This window comes from Aricia agestis, chromosome 15, assembly GCF_905147365.1.
Source record: "Aricia agestis chromosome 15, ilAriAges1.1, whole genome shotgun sequence".
NCBI lineage: Eukaryota > Metazoa > Arthropoda > Insecta > Lepidoptera > Lycaenidae > Aricia > Aricia agestis.
Genome location: NC_056420.1, coordinates 613,999 through 636,131, shown reverse-complemented (window position 1 = coordinate 636,131; position 22,133 = coordinate 613,999). Strand labels below are relative to the sequence as shown.

Sequence of the window (22,133 nt, the reverse complement as noted above, 5' to 3'; positions counted from 1 at the left end):
ATGCTATAGTTGTTACATATTTTATTAATAAGCGGGCAAATTAGCAGGCAACCTCAAGAGAAAAGAAAAAAAACTGTTTCAGCCTCAATAATTTATAACTTTTTTTCACTTTACTAATGGATATAATTATTAATAGTTTTTCGTTTTTAGGGTTCCGTACCCAAAGGATAAAAACGGGACCCTATTACTAAGACTTTGTTGTCTATCCGTCTGCCTGTCACCAGGCTCTATCTCAAGAAAAAAAGAAGTAATCTGTTGCCGCTATAACACCAAATAGTAAAACCAAATAAAATTAATATTTATTTTTTTCCCATACAACAAACGTGATTTTTTTGGCCTTTTTTGCTCGTTACCAATAATGGCAACAGGTAGGGTAGACACTTGAAATTTTCACAAAGGCCTAAATTATACATATGTGTACTTTAATAATTAATAATAATTTTAAAATAAAATAAAAATTTAATGGAAGCCAAAAATACAATTTTTGGTTTATTTTTGCTCTATAACAGTATGAAACCCTTCGTGCGCGAGTCCGACTCGCACTTGGCTGATTTTCATAATGTTATAACTTAAGTATAAATGAATCGAGATACAATTCTTATTTGTTTTGGCACCTATAAACTTGGTTATTTTGGGATGTTCATGTATCTTTATTGACTTTAATGTAAACGTTTGCGTTATCAGGGATGTTAATTAATCATAATTTGGGGCTTTGTGTAAGCCAAAAACCTTACCAAAGGAACCAAAATATTATAGGCCACAATTTGATCTTAAAGTTTCTCCCGACAAATTTGGAGGAAGAAATTTGGAGCTTTGACAGATTTTGTGTAAAAAAGTGTCAAAATGTAAAATTAATTCCTTAGGACCTAAGTCAATCCCTTGACCAAAATGAAAAATCAGCCCTTAATTGTATAACTTTAGTGCATTTTAGCACTTGCGTAGCCAAGTGTACGGTGTCATGCGAATTGCGATACACCCATCTTGTCGTGCCAGCTGTAATTACAGCGCTGGCGTCGATCGCGGTCGCTGCACCTATCTGTTACACAACGCTTTACCATCATTATCACTTCAATTACTACATCCCAGCACTTGCGTAGCCCAGTGTACGGTGTCACGCGATACCCCCATCTCGTTGTGCCAGCTATAATTACAGCGCTGGCGTCGATCGCGGTCGCTGCACCTATCTGTTACACAACGCTTTACCATCATTATCACTTCAATTACTACATCCCAGCACTTGCGTAGCCCAGTGTACGGTGTCACGCGATACCCCCATCTCGTCGTGCCAGCTGTAATTACAGCGCTGGCGTCGATCGCGGTCGCTGCACCTATCTGTTACACAACGCTATACCATCATTATCACTTCAATTACTACATCCCAGCACTTGCGTAGCCCAGTGTACGGTGTCACGCGATACCCCCATCTCGTTGTGCCAGCTGTAATTACAGCGCTGGCGTCGATCGCGGTCGCTGCACCTATCTGTTACACAACGCTATACCATCATTATCACTTCAATTACTACATCCCAGCACTTGCGTAGCCCAGTGTACGGTGTCACGCGATACCCCCATCTCGTTGTGCCAGCTGTAATTACAGCGCTGGCGTCGATCGCGGTCGCTGCACCTATCTGTTACACAACGCTATACCATCATTATCACTTCAATTACTACATCCCAGCACTTGCGTAGCCCAGTGTACGGTGTCACGCGATACCCCCATCTCGTTGTGCCAGCTATAATTACAGCGCTGGCGTCGATCGCGGTCGCTGCACCTATCTGTTACACAACGCTTTACCATCATTATCACTTCATTTACTTTGTATCAAAGAATGTCAGTTATCAAAACTGACTAGATACTACTGCTACCGCTACGTCAATGCTATCTATTTTATTTATGTTTTATTATAATAATTATTAATTATCTTATACACAACCATTTATTACACTTGATATTATTATTGTTTACTGTGTGCCTCAAGACGTGGTCTGTCCAATGTCCAAAATGGGTCCACAGAATATCAGGGACTGTGGAGCCCACAGTCATGAACCTGAGTGGATTCCACTTCAATAGTTTGGGCATTACACCACCTACCAATTTGTATCTGGTGCCTTGCTTAATTCATATTAGGTTTTGTTTTATTGTTATTTTATTTTTTTATTTCTTTTTTCCTCTTGTATTGTTGTTTTATATTTGTTCTTTTTTTTTTTTGTGTTTCTGATACTTGCATGGAGTGGTATCTTTAAATTTAAATGTACAGAACTTTGTGTAATGTCCAGATTACCGAATAAACGTTTATTTATTTATTTATTTATTTTACTGCAAATAGTATTGATTTCGAAATTTTATTGTTTTCATAGTAAGTCTATGGAAAAACATAATTATTTTGGCAGTATAATATGTATCATGTATGCAATATACAATATGTTTCACCATATCTAAGCTAATGCCTCGATTTGTATAAATGAGATAAGATAAAAATGTAAGTTCATCTGAACCAATTTTAATGTTTGACATACACGGTTTCCTTTTAATTTCGAGAAAGCAAAATATATAGATTTTACCGAAAAATAACTCCAGCGTGACATACAAAAATAATCCTTTGTAGACTGACATAATAATATAGTTCTAGACTTGGCTGGGGCACTGCCGTGCCCCCAGATAATAGTGTAAAGTAGGCAATGAAAATCACGTTGTCTAATCCCATGCTAAAATATTAAATTTAAACTGCAGGAAACATACCTTACAATAGCATTTCATATTATGCCGACTAAGCAACCAGTAAGTGTGTATAAACAATGACATACGGCACTCCATTACAATCTATTACCTATCGATAATGTGATTAATCATCCAAACAATAAGACTGTGCTGATCGCCGATTAATGGCCAGTCATTACACTTAATTATCACTTAACTGACCGATAACTATTTGTTAACCTTCCCTTATATTGATTACTGAAGAATAAGTTATGGTCTGAGTTAGTATTTAATTGTCAAATTAAATAAATTTTAATAGATATACGTTATACATTGCATTATTTTTCTATAAATCTATACTAATATTATAATTCTGCAGAGTTTGTTAGTTTGTTTGTTTGTTTGAACGCGCTAATCTCAGGAACTACTGGTCCAATTTGAAAAATTCTTTCAGTGTTAGATAGCCCATTTATCGAGGAAAGTTAAAGGCTATATTTTATTACGCTAAGACCAATAGAAACGAAGAAAAAGTGGAAAATGTGGAATAAACGGGGGAAATTATATGAAAGAGCTTATTTGAACGCGCTAATCTCAGGAATTACTGGTCTGATTAAAAAAAAATCTTTCAGTGTTAGATAGTCCATTTGTTAAAAAAGGTTATAGGCTATATTTTATCACGTTAAGACTAATAAAAGTGAAGAAATAGAGGAAAGTGTGGAAAAAAACGGGGGAAATTATTTGAAAGGGCTTATTTGAACGCGCTAATCTCAGGAACTACTGGTCCGATTTGAAAAATTTCTTCAGTGTTAGATAGCCTATTTATTGAGAAATGCCATAGGCTATATTTTATTATTCTACGAGTAATAAGTGCGAAGAAATAGAGGAAAATGTGGAAAAAACGGGGGAAATTATATGAAATTGCTTATTATCTTAAGATTCTTAAGACCAGTAGTTCTTAAGAATCTTAATTTTTATGTTATTTGGCAAACATGAATAATATACCACGTTAAGGGACATAGGCTATTTTTTTGCGGAAAAATATACAGTCGCGTGACATTCCTAAATTACGCAAGCGAAGCCGCGCGGAACATCTATATATAATAAAATCGTAGGAAAGTCAATGCTGTACATTGAATATTTTTGTACAATAAATAATACCTTGGACGTGATCTACTATACTAACGCGGACGAAGTCGCGGGCAACAGCTAGTGTCATATATTCGTACAACATGTGTTTAAATTTTAAATACACTCGAGAGTGAGATATCTCGTGGTACGCATACTACGCATGCTGGAGTGTTATACTCGTATCTTAAGAGATAATATAACAGATAACATAATATTATCCGGTAGATTTTGTCTTGGAAGAACTTTGGTTATAAAAAGTTTACCCGCCCGCGTTAGACGATAATAACAGTACTGATAGTAACCGATTTTATTTATTAAAAGTAGACCATACTAAATGCAATAAATTATAGTGCAAGTCATAAGCCACACAAAATATCAGTTAAAAATAAAATATAATTATTATACGTCCCACAACAACTAAGTGGGCGGGGAATCTACCGGTAAAAGCTGTCGTTTTATCAGCCCCTGCAGGTTATATTTATTAAAACGATACCACAGCAAAATAACCCCCGAAAATGCGAAGATATTAAAAATTGAGGGTGAGTTTATCGAAACAGGTATTAACATGTCTCAAACGCGCGGATTACGAAAAAATAATTTCCGAGTTTTTGCGGAATTCCGAGTAAAGTGAGGAGTGATTCTTGCGGACTCGTAATTTAATTTCGTATTCTTAGGCTCGGCGCAGACGGGCGACTAAAATGTGATACGTTTATTTTACTAGATGACGAGGCCGCAGCTCAGTTACGTCAAAATAAGTCTATCGCGCGGAAACCGTACATTTTTCCAGGATAAAAAGTATCCTATTGCTCTTTCTCTGGAATCGAAGTAGTACGTTTACGATGTTCCGTTCTTTGTCTGATTCTTGGGAAATATTAGGTACTAACTGACGGAAAATATATATTGATTCATGCGTGTCCTAATATGCCTCGCCATACTGGTATTCGAACCGGTGGTAGGCAAAATAGTAGGTTGGATATTCAAATTGAGTTGCATTATTGTAATGCTAATTTTGAATTAAAAATATGACTTTTATCTCAGCCGCGGTGTCCTGTGGCCCGTTTGCACCGAGCACGTGAACACGACCCTCATTTTATATTTTCTATTTTCCTCATTTAATATAACTCAAATGAAGCGCTGAACCAAATTCTCAGTTAATTGACGCAGACTTAGAAAAGCTAAGATCCCTCTTTTGTGTTTTGATTTATTACGGACCTTGCATTATGTACTCATAATGCGAAGCTCAGAAGGATCAAATAGCACTTCTAAAACCCGTGTAACGTGATATTATACTATATAGTACCGTACAGTGTGAACGTGTCCATAACAATGTTTTGTTATGGACACGTTCACACTGTACTGTACTATAATTATAGCGTAGTCTGAAACCAGCTTAAAACTCACCACAAAATGCCCTCCTCGCCCGCTAGCATGGTGCACGATGCAATCGGTCGCCTTTTTTTAAATTGGTGGAACAGTTGTACAAAGTAGGTTAATGTACGAATGTGCTGTTACATGGCTTAACTTTGATTCATGTTGATATTTAAATAAATAAAAAACTAGATCTATTTTAATGTATTTTGTGAGGAGAGTAAATCAAATCAAATTACTGTTGAAATTCCTATATAAGTTGTGAGCCGTACATTTCATGTTTTAAAATATTTTTTTTTTTAATTAGGCTATTTTGTCGTTAACTAGGAGTCGGGATAAAAAATACCTCCATTTTAAATTTCAGAAAAAAATAAAGAAACTTTCATTGACCTCCTTGCTAATAAAGATGAGAAATGCACGGTTCCCGCGCAATAAAACAATTTACACAACGGAATTGCGGGTGTCATCTAGTATTAATATAAGTAAGAGGTCTGGATTTTAATCCATAATGAATAATCCCGATTCAGCTCCACGAATGATTAACATAATCCTGATTTAGGAAATTTCTCGGCTGATTGAAATTCTTGGTAATCGAAAATCTATAAAATTACCATTAGTATTCATACCTATGGACTTACACACTCAGGTCTCGTACAAAGAACTTACAATGTATGGCCCGCCGGTGTAGTTTACCGGAGGTTCCGGGGGAGGCTCCCGAACGAAGCGCGCATCACGTCGCCGAAAGAGACTTTACGTGATAAAGTGTAGTGTGATTGTGTGTGTGAATGTGTAAATAATATAATATATTAGGATAAAATAGTTCGGCGTGCATCCGTTGCGCGTTGTCTGATTGCCATAACACAAGATTTTACTTAGCATGGGATTAGACGACGTGATGTACGCTACCTAGCTTTTAAACTATTGTTTAATATTGTATGCTTAGTAAAGAATTTGAATTTGAATTTGAGAATCATAATTTTATTATGTTTATTGATTCAAGAAAACCTTTCTGTACAACTTGTAACAAAACAATGTGGGTTTAGGGTGTTTATGTATCCCATGTTTAGTTCACTATAAAAGTAGCAGCGCTGAAAGAGCAACTTTTTTCACTTTTGTATGAGCAAGCTCCTGACGCTGCGGCGCTTACCCATAATCACAAAAAAATTTGCTCCATCAGCGCTGCATTCACAGTCATTTCTATACATGGGACATAATATACAAAGTACTCACCCTTTAGTATTATCACTTAGTTTTGTTTCACCCTGTATATAGTTACCCCTTGTACCACACTAGATGCTACTTGCAACTTTATCGCGTCGAATACAGTTGATCTTGATTTAACCCATAAAGTTAATATACCTGGCGAAAAAGAGCAACAATCTCGAGCTGTCAAACGAAATTGAAATTGATTTACGTCTGTGTGTAAAAATTTGTTTACGTATACACTTACACAAGCATCTTTCTAAGAGATTGAATTCTCAACGTGCCGATAAGTGCCGACTTGACGTCAAACAGATGAAAAAAGTGGTTCTGCTGTCATGTATCACACGTCTCTTTCTACCACGCAGTGTTACTGATAGTGACATCTCGCTTGCTCAGGCCTTTATTTCTCTATTCCGCTAGGTATATTAACTTTATAATTTAACCGCACATTTTTTATAATAAAACTGTCGCATATCCTTTCGAGAGCTCGAGCATCTATCCGTGTATTCAAAAAATTTTGTACAATTCACAATAGGTTCGCTAGTACCAAGGGGCAGTAGGCAGATAGGAATTAATTGAAACAGAGACCTTGTTAACAAAATAATATGGATATTTTTTTAATTGTGAAATAATTGTTACAACTTTTGTGACTTAAAGATCACATAGAATCTTCAAAAGTCAGTAAATCAAAGACTTAGCCTGGGGTCACACGATGTCGTCCTTTGAACGAAAATCAGGGGAATGAAAAAACAATTTCGTTTATGTTTTATTTATTAACATCCCCATGCCGATGTATTTACAAAACCGGGGACATCGTAAAAACTCGTACATACAAGAGCACGACTACCGAGGAACCTATTGCCACAGTATAAATATACAGTAGTGTAACTCACGGATGAATTATTACTTAGTTATATAAATTAAAATTGCTTAACGCAATATCTAATAAGCTTGCGATATGACATTGTAGTGTTTTGCTACCTAAAGTTGTCTGAAATCACGTTAAGTCGAGCGTAGTAAGAAGACCGTCTACTGTTTATATTTATACTGTGCTATGACGTATGCTACTCTATGTCTTACTTTACAAGAGAGGGAAGTAACAGTGGCTGGACAGTATAAATACGCGAATTGAAAACAAAAACTTGAAAATACAAAAAAAATATATATCAAGAAAACAAACGAAAAACAACTCAGAACACTTATAAAACTATTTCCATAATATCTTACATGTACAACATATAAACAATTTTACTTCGAAAATAAGTATTTCGTAGTTGATGAGTGAGATGAGAACACACTTTTAAAATGTATTGTGTTACAACAAAATTTGTCGCACAATACATATAAAAATTGTGGTACCTTATAGTAGGAAATATTATAGTCAGTAAATTAATATTAGTAACAAACATAATAAATATTAAAACTACACGAAATAATGCTGGTTTTACAAAGTGAGGTTATGTTAAATATCAATTCGCGTACCAATACTCTCCTAACGCTATAACAGGAAAGAGAAACTTATATTAAAATGGAAAACAGTATAGAATTTATTTATTTGTCATTATTTACTATAAATTTACGTATATAAAGACCGTCCTTTGTTGGATATTAGGTACCACATAAGAGTGTTAATTAAGTTAAAAAAAACAAATAACTTAACATTGAAAAAACTGGCATACTCATAAAATTCTATGACATTTAACAATTCAATACATACACGTTTTTCTTGGAAGTAGGTTAAAAACATTATAAATACTAATTCCTTAACAATCATATCACGATATCAATTGCAATCAAAAATTCACTAGGCGTCAAAAAATCAATACGGTATTTGTGAATGTTACGTTTCCTTAGTATTGTATTTCAATGGCAGAACTAAAAGGAGATATTATTAGCTACGGCGCTACGCAATCTCGTAGCAACGCTCTACGACGCTCGTAGCAACGCTCTACGACGCTCGTAGTGGAGGTCTACGAAACTCGTAGCAGCGGTCTACGACGCACATATTACGTAGCACGGCTACGCGATACGGTGCGGTCGCCATCATAATACGGCAATTAGTTCGGCTACGGTTGGCTACGGTACGTTCACTACGGTCGGCTACGTTACGGTTGCGGTTGGCGCAAATTACTATTACACTGAGACGGTATGAAATTACATTTGATGCAACAGACTTTCAGAAAATAATATTTTGTATATTATATAACTAGAAATAACTAACTAGAAATTCTTGTATAAAATTAACATCATTTCTACAGAAAAAAGTTACCAAGTGTGGAGCCACTGCAAAACTAGTACATAATTTAAATGGAAATTCTAGTTCAATCAAGACAGTCGAACAAATTCATGAATACTAAATCCTTGTTGCCGAAGGAAATATTTCCAGTTAACGAGTGTAAACACTTTTGTTACTACAATTGCAGACAGCGTTTATTGTTTCAGAAACTACAGTATTTAACCAACTTCAAAAAAGGAGGTTATCAATTCGACGCGTGTGTATGTAATATTTCCAGAACTGTCCAGTTTTTTGTATATAATGTTAATCTATAGCAGCTTCTGAACAAATGTACCAAATTTCAAAAGTGTATGTATGTTTTTATGTTTGTGCACGCACGTCTCCGGAACTGCAAGTCCGATTTAAGTGATTCTTTTTTTGTTGTACAACTTAACTTAGGGAATACTGCAAGTTTCATTAAAATCGGTTCAGTAGTTTTTGAGATACGGAATCTCAATTCTTAATTACGTACAATTTGAAGTTAAACTATCTTTTTAAAATACTATTATTTAAATTGTTAAGTTAAAAACTGGCACCATCGAAATAATTTGCTTAAATTATCCATTACGGTTAATAAAAATAAGAACTTATATAATAATTTGAGATCAAAATATTCTTAACACATATACAAAAATGGCAGCAACGCCATCATTTAATTAATTGTTACTATTTATCAATTCTGTTTATCAATTTACCATCATCATCATTATCATCCAACAAAGGAGGTCCTCAACTAACAGCGTTCTAGGAACAAAATCGCACTACCCCGTCAACTCAACAGTAAAATGTATTTACACGTCCTATTTACAAGTATGATATTTTATTACGTATAGGTTTGTATATTTACAAAACGAATTTACATTTATATTCACTTAACAAATGACTAATTGTTATAATTAATGGAAATCAACGTGTAAACAGTCAGAGTACACAACATTAATTGTGCAGTTCGTTTGCGGGAAATAGTTTCTGAAATATTATGTTTCGTTTCAGAAACTTCATATTTATGAAATGCAATGTACAACATTTTAACCCCCCCTTAAAAAAAATTGTATTCGATCTTTAGATTTGAACTGACAGTATCGATATTCTTAGTTCATCATTATCAGTTTGCATCCTTCTTAACAATGACAGTTATTTTTTCTTATTGTTTCATAATTATTTTACCATCGATGTATGAATAATCTAATGCATTCAAATAATTAATGCATTCACAATAATTGAAAAATTAAATCCTTCAAGTCGTAAATCTTTTTTTTCTAAATGAAAATTAGGGGCAAACGAGCAAACGGGTCACCTGATGGAAAGCAACTTCCGTCGCCTATTTACACTCGCAGCATCAGAAGATCTGCAGGTGCGTTGCCGGCCTTTTAAGAGGGAATAGGATAATAGGTGAGAGTAGGGAAGGGAATATGGTAGGGGATTGGGCTTAATCTTAATTAGCTTATGACTACTTTTTGATGAGGATATTACATTACTATTCAAATGACATTATTTAAAATAACTAGTACAATGTACATAAAAATGTTAAACATACTCAACAATATCCGCATCAAATTACGCTTAGCTTACTCTATGTATATTCTTAGCCATTAGTTTCATTTTATTTTTAAACTATCATTTTACTCCGTATTATTTTCATTGGAGCTTTCGACGAATGAAAAATACAAATTCATTTTATTTATCAGCTTCATTTGGAATGTAACAAATTCACTCGCTAAATTGGAATTCCATCGTTGAAGTTATTTTAAATTGCACCTAAATTTTGGTTTTAAACCAATATAAATATTTCGCTAAAACTAAATATTTTTTATATTGGATTTAAGCTGACGTATTTCGGATAGTTCTTGCTAAAATATGTCAGCTATAATTCCGTTTTACTATGTAGTAAGCGTAAAAAACTTGTGTTGTTCAGATTGACTGTGATAATAACAGAATCATGAGCATGCGTTTCTGTAGGCAGCTAGTAGTCATTACTGAATATGAAGCTATAAAAGAGCCTACCAATTTCATACGAATCATTTTCGATAGTGTTAACATTACAATAACTACAGGTGTCTACAGAAATTCATGCTCAGTCCTGTAGTTCATCATTCTGCTACTATGTACTTCGTAAATCTTTGTTTTAATTATTATTTTCTAAAAACAAAGATTTCTAAGCATTAACAAGACGAACAACTTGTAATCACAAATATGATAAAACTTTTAACATAATACTTCATCAACTTTGTGATAGTAACTGCATTAAAATAATTACAATTAATCAAATATCACCATCTGACGAAATCCCGAAGCTCCAACGGCGTGATCACCAGCCCATCATCTGCATGCGGCGGTGATGATGATGATGGCGGAGAGCGGGGCGGTCAGAGCGGCCGAGTTGCTCGTCTGCATCGCAGCGGGGTGCTCACCTGGTGATGAAAATATTGGTTAACATACTATGGTCCATACTACAAGACTATTTAACTATACTAGAGATCACCCAATGGTCGAAATTGGACCATAATTAAAAGAGTATAATTCGTATGTATAGACTTGTCACTCAAAAATCTGTCATCTTTCCTAGTGTGTGTTGTAGTGTGTGTATTATTTTATTTGTAAAAAAATATATGATAAAAGCATAATTTCAAAATAATATTAGCTCGATGCACTCCTTCACCATATAAACTATAACTGTGCAAAATTTCATGCACCTACGTTTCCCCAGTTTTCGTCAAAAGTGATACAAAGTTTTTCTCTCCGTATAATATATAGATAATATGAGATTTTCTTATATATATAAAATTCTCGTGTCACAGTGTTTATGCGCGAACTCCTCCAAAACGGCTCAACCGATTTTAATTAAATTTTGTATGTACCATCGAGGAAGTTGATTCCTATGCAATTGACAGACCAACGTTATTTGGTCGAATATGTCAATTCAATGTTAATTGTGATTTGTCAGCTGGGTTTGACGTAACGCAATCAAACTACTTAGGTCCCCGATTTGCATTCGTTAGGCCTGAGAATACTTTTTTACTTTTTTTCAGTAAAAAAGTAAAAAAAATTATAGTATCAGTAAACTAGAAATATTTATATGGAAAAACAACGATTGCCGGGTCAGCTAGTTTAGTATAAAGTTGTGTGGCTTGCCTCGTGGTTAAGGCCACATCCTACAATCTTCAGAATATGGTGTCTATCACGAAAGCTATTTCATGATTACATCAATAGTTTAAGAGAAAATTACATTTTCTACGCTATTAACTGGTATACTAACGTAAGACACACATAGATTTTCATAGGGTTCTTATTGAACAATATTGATAGAAGTAAAATGATTATCAGTTCTTTCGTCTACAAATAATAATATGCTTTTCATCCTAGCAGAATATCATAATAAATAAAATAAATTAACTCATAATATTCTTATATACTTACATAACGTAAGTAGTTTAATAAGGATAACTCCATTAAAGAGGTTTAATATAAGTCGTTATTTCTGAAACTTGGATATTAATATTTTGTTTATAATTTACACACAGTTTTCACAAACGAATAAACTCCATTCCCTTTTGATGTTAACTTTAATATCAGGTTAATAAGTGCTATATGCTTGTCAATAATTATTTATGAAGTAAAATACTGAATTTATAGTAATATAGTACAGTATTAAAATAATAATTTAAACGGTAAAGTTTTTGGAAATAAATTAAAAAAATATATATATTTTTATTCAAAATGGGTATCATGATACGCTTTTTGAAAGCCGAACGAAGAAACTACGATGCCTGCCACCGGTTCGGGAACTACCCCGCCGAGAAGAATTGAAGGAAATTTGGTTTTCCAAGCAAAAGATTAGCTCATAAAAGTAATGTGCTATGACATCTAGTGCCTTAACCAATGAGTTGACTCACTACTACTAAAAATACTAATATTCATGGTTCTAAATTAGTAATATGTTAATCACTTATCCAAAAACTTGTATTCCTCCCGTGAGATACCGTATTAACTGAAGAGTTAACGAAGTTAAAAGCTAATTTGGAAAGGTCTGTGCCCTGCCCTGCGGTAGCAATTGTTATTAATGTAATATTTGTATAGCCCTAGTCTAGTTTCCTATATAAATACTGCGGAATATTGTATTAAGATTGATATATTATTGATATTACACATATTGCGTAGAATAAAGGTTTCCAATTGACCTTCTGTGTTTACTCGCAAAGTTCAGGAGCACAAGTGTAAAGTAGTTCATAGAAAACGAGAAGAAAAATTGACTCAGTAAATGTCTTAAATCTTGTTTGATAAAAAAGTTTATATGTTTTAAAGAAGAAAATTTAATCAAAATCTGTTTTGTATTTCTTGCTTAAAAGCGTAACAAGTCCTTATTATTTAAACATTAATTAATAGAACAGCTAGGCGTTGTCAATTATTTTCAGTTTTCAATTGTAATATTCGGAACAAAATTATTTTTGATTATGTACTTTATTAGTAATCAAAAATAATCGGCCAAGTGCAAGTCGGACTCGCGCACAAAGGGTTCCGTACCGTTATAAAGCGAAAATATAGTGTTTTTTGTATGAGAGCCCCCCTCAAGTATTTAATTTATGTTGATTTTATTATTTAATATCAAATTACAAATATAAATAAGAATTTAGTGAATATTTTAAGTACCTACCTGTTGCCATTATGGATTACGAGCAATAAGGGCCAAAAAAACATGTTAATGTATGGGAGCCCCTTATATAATAACTTTACTTTGTTTTTTGTATTCGTCGTTATAGCGGCAACAGACATACACAATCTGTAAAAAATTCAACTTACTAGCTATTACCGTTCTTGAGTTACAGCCTGGACACAGACAGACAGACAGACGGATAGACTTCGAAGTCTCAGTAATAAGGTCCCGTTTTTAGGGTTCCGTAGCCAAAAGGCAAAAAACGGAACCCTTATAGATTCGTCATGTCTGTCTGTCTGTCTGTCTGTCTGTCTGTCTGTCTGTCTGTCTGTCTGTCTGTCCGTCCGTCCGTCCGTATGTCACAGCCACTTTTCTCCGAAACTATAAGAGCCATACTATTGAAACTTGGTAAGTAGATGTAGTCAGTGAATCGCATTAAGATTTTGATACAAAAATGGAAAAATTATTAAAATTTTTAGGGTCCCCATAGGTACTATCAGAGAAGTTGATTCCAATGCAAATCGGGGACCTAAGTAGTTTGGTTGCGTTACGTCAAACCCAGCTGACAGATCACAATTAACATTGAATTGACATATTCGACCAAATAACGTTGGTCTGTCAATTGCATAGGAATCAACTCCCTCGATGGTACCTACAACTGAAACAAAATTTTTTTTTTCATCTAAGCTATGCGTGTGGGGTATCTATGGATAGGTCTTGAAAAATAATATTGAGGTTTCTTGTATCATTTTTTTCTAACCGGAATAGTTTGCGAGAGAGACTCTTCCAAAATGGTAAAATGTGTGTCCCCTCCCCCTCTAATTTCTAAAGTAGGGGCATGATAAGTCTAAAAAAATATATATGATGTACATTACTATAAAAACTACCAACGAAAATTGGTTTGAACGAAATCTAGCACGTAGTTTTTTTTATACGTCATAAATGGTAAACCTTAAATTAGCTTTCATTAAATCAACTGAAACATAAAAATAAATCAAAACCCTTTTAATTTCATAAAACATAAACCTTATTGTTGCTGCGGAACCCTTCATGGGCGAGTCCAACTCGCACTTGGCCGGTTTTTTTATCCTTAGGGTACGGAACCCTAAAAATGTTCTACCCTGAATATAAAGTATACATTATAATCAAATACATTATAATATATCAAAAAGCTTACTACGTAGTTGTATTTCTGCGTGGTAGTATGTAATATTTTTATTTGTGATAGAGGTGTAAATTATCGGTATCAAAGGTGAAGGCATTTCTGCAAATTGCGTTAAGACATTATCCTCGCACAGACGATTGAACGAGATTTGATTCCCCCCTCTGCCTTAACTACCTTGCGTACTTAAAGAAGTCCCCTTATCACTCACCATTCAGCACATGCACGCTGACGCTTGCAGGATGCGCGTTGTTCGGCACACACGTGTAGTTGCCGGAGTCGGTCAGCGCCGCCTTGGTGACTAGCAGCTTGCTGGTTGTGCCGCCTTCCGTCTTCTCCGTCTCCAGGCTAATGCCGCCGCGCGGTGAGTCGAAGTCGATCACTGTGCTGCCGTGATACCTGGAGAAAGAAGAGCTAGTAGAATGGAAGTATACCAAATGTATGGAATACATCGTTTTTAACGTCTGATGAAATTAGAAGGTGTCGTGTTTTTCTGTGTGTAGCATCGTTGCATTCAAGCGTGTGGGCCGAGTACTTTGATATTTTTTGTTTGCAAGCTTGCATAATCTAGAGTGTTTTTAACAATAATTTATCATCATCAGCAAGGTCAGTGCTGGATTTATTTTATAATTTCTTTATTAAGGTTATCATTATTGTTGTGTAGTTAAAATAGCATTTTGTATCGTAGTGCTTTATTTGTAAAGAATAATTATTATGAAGTCCCGTAACAAGTATATCACCATGGCAACCTCCATCCAACTCCCGCTCATAGATAATATAATGTAGAATATATATCAATTATTTTTAAAGAGGCTTATAAACTTCGGGCTATGGGGCCAGTCAAAAAACAGTCAGAGATAGTATAATCTGAACATTGCCAATAAATAAAAATACTTTTAGCCTATAATTGGTATTTGGTACAAACATAATTATTAAGCTCATGGTTTCTATTATAAATAATTGAAATTTAATGTCCTATCTCATTTATTGTAGAAATCAAATATTATAATTTTCAAATAATCAGTAAAGAAAAAATCTAATCAGTACATAATTCTCAAAAGAAAATTGGAGGCACGTTCTTGAAAATTTAACGCATTTCCATCAAATTACAAGCCGTATCGAAAAAGTTTGGAATCCTTGCATAAAATTAACATAAAATTGAAAACTGAATATTCTAAGGCCTAGAATATTGTTGTCGGAGGTCGGATTCTAGATTGAATACTAAGTACTCTAGGCTCTATTCTTATACCTAGGCTTTTGTCGTGAGCCTCCAGACAGATCGTTATAGAAGATTCTTGACATTCGTCAGGTCAAATAAAATGTTACTCCATTTTGTTGACATTTGGACAATTATTCTATAAATGGGCAAAAAATGTATTGTAGTCTTGTTTTAATTTTGGTTAAAAGATAAGATCATTTTGAAATGCCTAAGGGCACTTGAAATAATGTTCTTAATTCAAGTATTTGTTCTGTACTTATAAAATAATTTTCTTTTTTAAATATCAGTACAATTATTATTGAAATTTATTGTAATATCATAGATTGCCTGAAGGTTAAGTTTTATAGCGGAAATAACTAGTATATAATATTATTAACTAGATATTGCAACTTCGTTCCTTCGAACTTACAGTTTTTCTAAAATAATTTACCTAGCCTCTATCAGCTGTAGATTTTTCATTTCACTGACTTTCAATTAACTATAAATTTTCATTCGTCCAACTGAATAAACTGACTATTTAGTCCATTAATTATGTAAATACATGTTTAAGCACTGAATTCATCCATTATTAGAAGTCTAGACCGAGCGCTAATAGCCGTTATTATGTAAATGGTAACGACTCGTCGGCCGGCCCCTGGACTATGTCGCGATAAACATCGCTAATTATGGTGTAAGAGCCGCCCTGATTTGTTGATATGAAGCCGTTTTTGTTAATGGTGACGGTTACTGCTGTGAATTTGAATCACAATGGCTAAATAATATCTAGTAAACTGTATTTAATGTAAGACTCTAACCGCCGTACTCAGAGCCGTTTAATGATGATTAACCTTCAATATAATGAAGAGTTTGACAGATAATGTATGGGGCTTATGTCAAAATTTTGAATTAATTTCATTTAAGTAATTAATGTTCCACTCTGAGTACGGCACTAATAGCGCGCTAATAACTTTATGACCCTTAAAATGGCAAACGTTGACAGTCATCACATTGACACCTTAGATTTTTGCTGATTTTTGTTTGAAAATACTAGGAGTGCTAAGAAGAGTTCATACCACTGAAAATTATTTTGTTAGTAATATTCCTCCAACCATATTATTATATTATGCGTAGAAAACACAAATCTATTTTTGGATAAGTTGTAAATATATTTTCTTCGCGAAACCCAACCAACAAACAACAAATCTTAACCCTAAAACAGCAACTGGTGCTTACAACACCGTTGTAATTTTTTTCGGTAAAATTGACCCAGAAAACTTTATCAGTAATTACAAACAAGGCATTTTATTTTCAACGCTTATAAATACAAATTGGGTGGAACCTTCCCATCCCTCGGGAACCTTGCGTAATCAGGGCCGAAACAATAACTCAATAATGTTATACTTAATAATTCCGGGAAGAATAATGGCGCTTAGAAATTGCGAAGGGATTTAGCTGACAAAATCCATCTGTGTTATAATATTATATAAAAGTTTTACGATAAAACATTGTGTGATAATAATCATTTTTATGTTTTTATTTAATTCTAGCTGACTTGGTAAACGTTGTTTTGTCATATTATGCGTTGTGGAAATAATTGCGTTGTAGAAGTAAAACCGTCAATAATTAGGAGATATTGATCTTGAAGTCTGCTGCTGCTGCTACTGCTATTTAATGGTACTAATATCGTCTATCCATATTTTATGTAGATACATATAAAGTATAAACTAACATGGGTACTACAAGTTATATGTATATATTGCGACATACGCGACCAACTCGAGTAACGAGTGTAATATCTTGTACGACTCACGTGGCGGGTTAAAGCAGTTATGTACTCGGATTAACCCCACAGCGCTCCGCTCAAGTGCCCGCGTATTATTTTAAATTCCCACCACTTGTGAAAATTATGTTTTTAGTTTCAATTTTCCTCGAGTTATCCGCGGAAAATGTACTCGCGGTTACGTGTGTTTCTTTTTTCTTTTTATAGTATTTCTATTTTAATGTGCCTAGGTTAAGTTTAAAAGTGGAATTATAATAGATTTAAATAATATGGGACTATGCGCCATAAAGTGACAAATTTTAATTTTGATTTTCTAACTTTGCTTTTTATTTATCAATTTCTTATGACTTCGATTCATAATGCATTAAAACCTTCATTGACATGGTACTTGTGATCCATGATGATGTGTTGTGAACTTATATTTTAACATTGCATTTAAAGGGTTAACTTAAGCCTTACACACAATTTAATTAGGTATTGGAGTACATTATAAGGTTGAGTCAAAATAGATCCTGAAGGGTCCCAGTGACGTCAAAGCTACAAGGAAAAAAAACATGCTAAGAAAACATTAAAATCGCGTAGCAGTGCCGTTAAATCACGTTAACACACACATACGTGGTAGAGCATGCTGGCACGAATGGGCCAGCTCGACCGGAGAAACACCACGGGTGTTTCGCCGAGTGAGTGAGTTTACCGGAGGTTTTACACCTATTCCCTCTTAAAAGGCCGGCAACGCACCTGCAGCTCTTCTGATGTTGCGAGTGTCCATGGGCGACGGAATTTGCTTTCCATCGGGTGACCCGTTTGCTCTTTTGCCCCCTTATTTCATAAAAAAAAATATATACATAAACTTACCACAGTACAGAGGCGCTAGATGGCGGCGAAGAGTGCACGTTGACGGAACAGGTCAGGCTGATCGTGCTGCCCTTCTTCACGTACACATCTTGAGAACCCCAGATCGTGGCCGCAGCGGCTGAGGGAAAGGCAATTTTAGTATGTGGTGATAGAGTTAAAAATCGGTTGGTCGGCCTTAAGATAATGGTCAGTACAGTTGTTTGAAAATCGAACTTCTAATTTGGTAACAGAATTGACTAGATTTTATACAAGGGAAAATGGAACTTATTGGGTTGTAATAGAATCGGAAATCATAAGCTTGTATAGTCGGTCAGCTAAACAACTTAGATCTTGCTTGTAACTCCGTATGTGTAAAAATGGACCTTAACTCGTTGTAATAAAGTCTAAAATCATAAGCACGTTGTCGGTCAGCTAGACAACTTAGATCTGACTACCTCTGTATGTGTTTACTGTTTAGTAACTTACTAGAACAACCAAGCACAAGTAACAACTTTGAGTGTCGAAAGCCAACTTAGAACTCGCTTAACAGTGTACTTTACATTCTACAAAATAGTTTATTGTCATACAAGTTATACATAAAGATTTTTTGCTAGAATAGTATAATATATAATAGCTCCCACACCGGTTTCATTGAAACCAGGCCAGCTACGCAGGAGTATTTTTATAGTGCCAAAGTTTGTGCGAAGTACACAAGAGCACTCTCTATTCCTTTACTCTCATAACCCAGTGGGACGGAAGACCGACACGACCGGCGAGAGATCAGGCGCAGGACCGACTTTTTACATGCCCATCGCATGGATTATCTTACTTGTCAGACAATCAGGTGATCAGCCTGCATTGTCCTAACCAAACTTGGAAATATCATGTTTTCAACGCGGGAATCGAACCCACGACCTCCGAGTCAAGAGCCGCGCTCTGTACCACTAGACATTTGTTGTACGGGGCAAAATAATTTTGAATACTATAGTATAGTATAATATTATATTACCGCAATGTTGGCACGCTAGACGGCAGTACTAGCACAGACAGTAAACAAAAAGCTCTGTTCGACGTTTAACAATGTTTCAGTCCATATTTTTATAAGACGTGTGCAACATGTTGGATTTTGGTCGGATTACTTGCTGTATGTGCTAGTAAATAGTAGCGCTCTCTGCTCCGATCTTTGTAATATTCCTCACTAGATGTCCCGCGTGGCTTCGCCCGCGTAAATTAGTAATTTTACGGAAACCGTACATTTTCCCATAAAAATAGCTATAAATACTCCTTTCACGTGGTCTACTCTATATCTGTGCCAAATATTGCTCCAGTAGTTCGTGAGATAAACCCTTTCTAATATTTCCCCCGTTTTTCTCACATTTTCCTGAGTTTCTTCGGTCGTATTAGTCTTAGTTACCCTTAATCCTAAAAATATATGCTATTTTCTAATCTAATTTTTATTCGATTAATCTCTCAATTCTATGTTTGTGGGCTCATTCGATGGTATAACTTACACGTGTAACACATTTAATCAGGTGTCACGACCGACCCTTTATGCTCACTAAACATGTCAGGACCTTTGTGAAACTCACAAGACGGTGAAAACGTTAATGGTTACCACGTGTTGAACTAACTGGGAAGTTTGATAGTATTTTATCTACTTTATAGTTATTTAGTTTTAAAGCTCTTCTACTTATAAGGCTCAATAAACACTATCGCGGATTGGAACGGAAGCGACTTTTTGCAACAAAACTGTACTAAATTAAATAACATTGAACTACCATACAATTAGTACTCACCTTTGGTAGGAACCAATTAAGAATCTTTACCAGAAGCCTAACTGGGCACTGCAAGCCCAACAAATACCTAAACGTAAAAGGTATTTGTAGCATAACGACTTGCAGATTCTGTGAGGAGGAGGATGAGACACCTATTCACCTTCTCATCGACTGTCCTGCTCTACTATAACAGAGCAGGAACAGGCTTGGTCGCCACGAATACTCGAATAATAATCCACAGAGGGAATTCGTGGCACCAACCCCAACCATATCGTTCAATTTATGAGCAGTATTGGGTTGGGGATGATACTCTAGTGCGAAGGAGTCACAATAGATCCTCATGGGTCGCAGTGACGTCACGGCTATAGCGACCTACGCTCTTTAAAAAAACTACAATATATTATATACAACTAGCTGTCCCAGCAAACGTTGTTTTGCCATATAAAGTATTTTGCTCATATTATTTTATTGAAGTGACTAAATAAGTATAGCACATGGCAACGTCCATCGCTATCCCGTCGCACGAACAATGGTCGCCATCAGTCTCGAGTTGTAATAATTTACTATTATTTATTCAACAAATGCACTTATCAATATAAAAAGTAGATAGTAGCCAATTCTCAGGCCTACTGACATTGTGACACGAGAATTTTATATATAAGATTAGGATAACATGAATTTTTAAAGCGAAAACTAATACCATGACGTTTGTCTCAAACAAACGTTTTGTACGGAACGTAACGAGCACAAATTGAAGTCACTCTTTCAAGCGGGTTTTCATTAAAAGACGTCTATACAGTGTAATCTACACTCTTGATATTATAAATGCGAAAGTGTGTCTGTCTGACTGTCTGTTACCTCTTCAATCTTCATGCCCAAGCTGCTGAACTGATTCTGCTGAAATTTGGTATAATATAATAATAACTCCCCCACCGGTTTCGGTGACGGGAGCCAGTTTTATGGAAACCAGGCCGGTTACGCAGGAGTAATTTTATAGTGCCCAAATGTGTGAGCAGTACACAAGAGCACTCTCTATTCCTTTACTCTCGTAACCCAGTGGGACGGAAGACCGACACGACCGGCGAGAGATCAGGCGCAGGACCGACTTTCTACATGCCCATCCGACGCATGGATCATCTTACTTGTCAGACAATCAGGTGATCAGCCTGCATTGTCCTAACCAAACTTTCCGCGCTCTAAACCACTGGACCACGCAGGCGTTATTTTGCTGAAATTTGGTATGAAGATACTTTGAGATTCGGGAAAGGACATAGGACACTTTTTATCCCAGAAAAATGTAAGGTTCTCGCGCGATAAACTAAATTTAGCGTAACGTAGTTGGGGGCGTCATCTAATAGTATGATGTACCTGTAAAATGTTTACTTGGATATTACTCGAATGCCAACTACTCCAAAACCGGTAAGTGCAAAATGACATTCATCTTAAAGCGCGAATTCTTAAGTTCCGCTTTAAAACTCCAAAAGGTACATTTGCGGGACTCCACAAATGTACAAAATATTCTGTACATTTGCGGTGAAATTAAGAGCGTTTTCAATCGCGGGACAGTTTGAAAGGTGGGACGGCCGGTAATGGGTCTTCTGATGATAAAAGCCACTTTATTTTTTAACTTTTCTTTTTCATCTCTGTTAAAGATATTTTGTTATAAAATGGACAATGGATATCGTGATAGTGCTGTTGTAGAATTAGAATAAGTGTTCTCCTTGTTTAATACACCGTTTGTTTCCTATCAAACTACAAAATGGTATTTTCCCTACAAATAATAAACTAAGGAAGATAACTGCGTCAAAAAAATTGTCCACGAGCCTACAAAATGTGACACTAATACGTATGTATACTTTATGCATGTATTCGCAATTTTGTGTTTTTTGTAAATTTGAGTGGCTTTATTTCGTGTGTGTGTTTCGTTGCTATTGCCATATTTTAGTATGCGAAAAGGAAGTATGGGAGTTACGTTTCCTTAGTTTTTATTATTCGTAGTATTTTCCTAACATAATATTAAACGAGCTACATCAATCGATGCGTAAAATATTATAATCGGGG

General features: G+C 35.2%; 1 protein-coding gene across 2 annotated transcripts in view; it reads right to left on the bottom strand.

Moving 5' to 3' along the window:
• Positions 1 to 10,443: 10,443 nt before the first annotated feature.
• Positions 10,444 to 22,133, bottom strand: part of LOC121734247 (zwei Ig domain protein zig-8-like) — a 235,949-nt gene continuing 224,259 nt past the window's right edge. For both annotated transcript variants that reach the window (XM_042124727.1, XM_042124728.1), the window contains 3 exons: positions 18,319 to 18,436; positions 14,697 to 14,884; positions 10,444 to 11,083 (listed from right to left, as the gene is read on the bottom strand). In XM_042124727.1, coding sequence (XP_041980661.1) covers positions 10,992 to 11,083; positions 14,697 to 14,884; positions 18,319 to 18,436 — 398 coding nt within the window. In that variant the 3' untranslated portion in view covers positions 10,444 to 10,991. The remainder of the gene's footprint in view (positions 11,084 to 14,696; positions 14,885 to 18,318; positions 18,437 to 22,133) is intronic.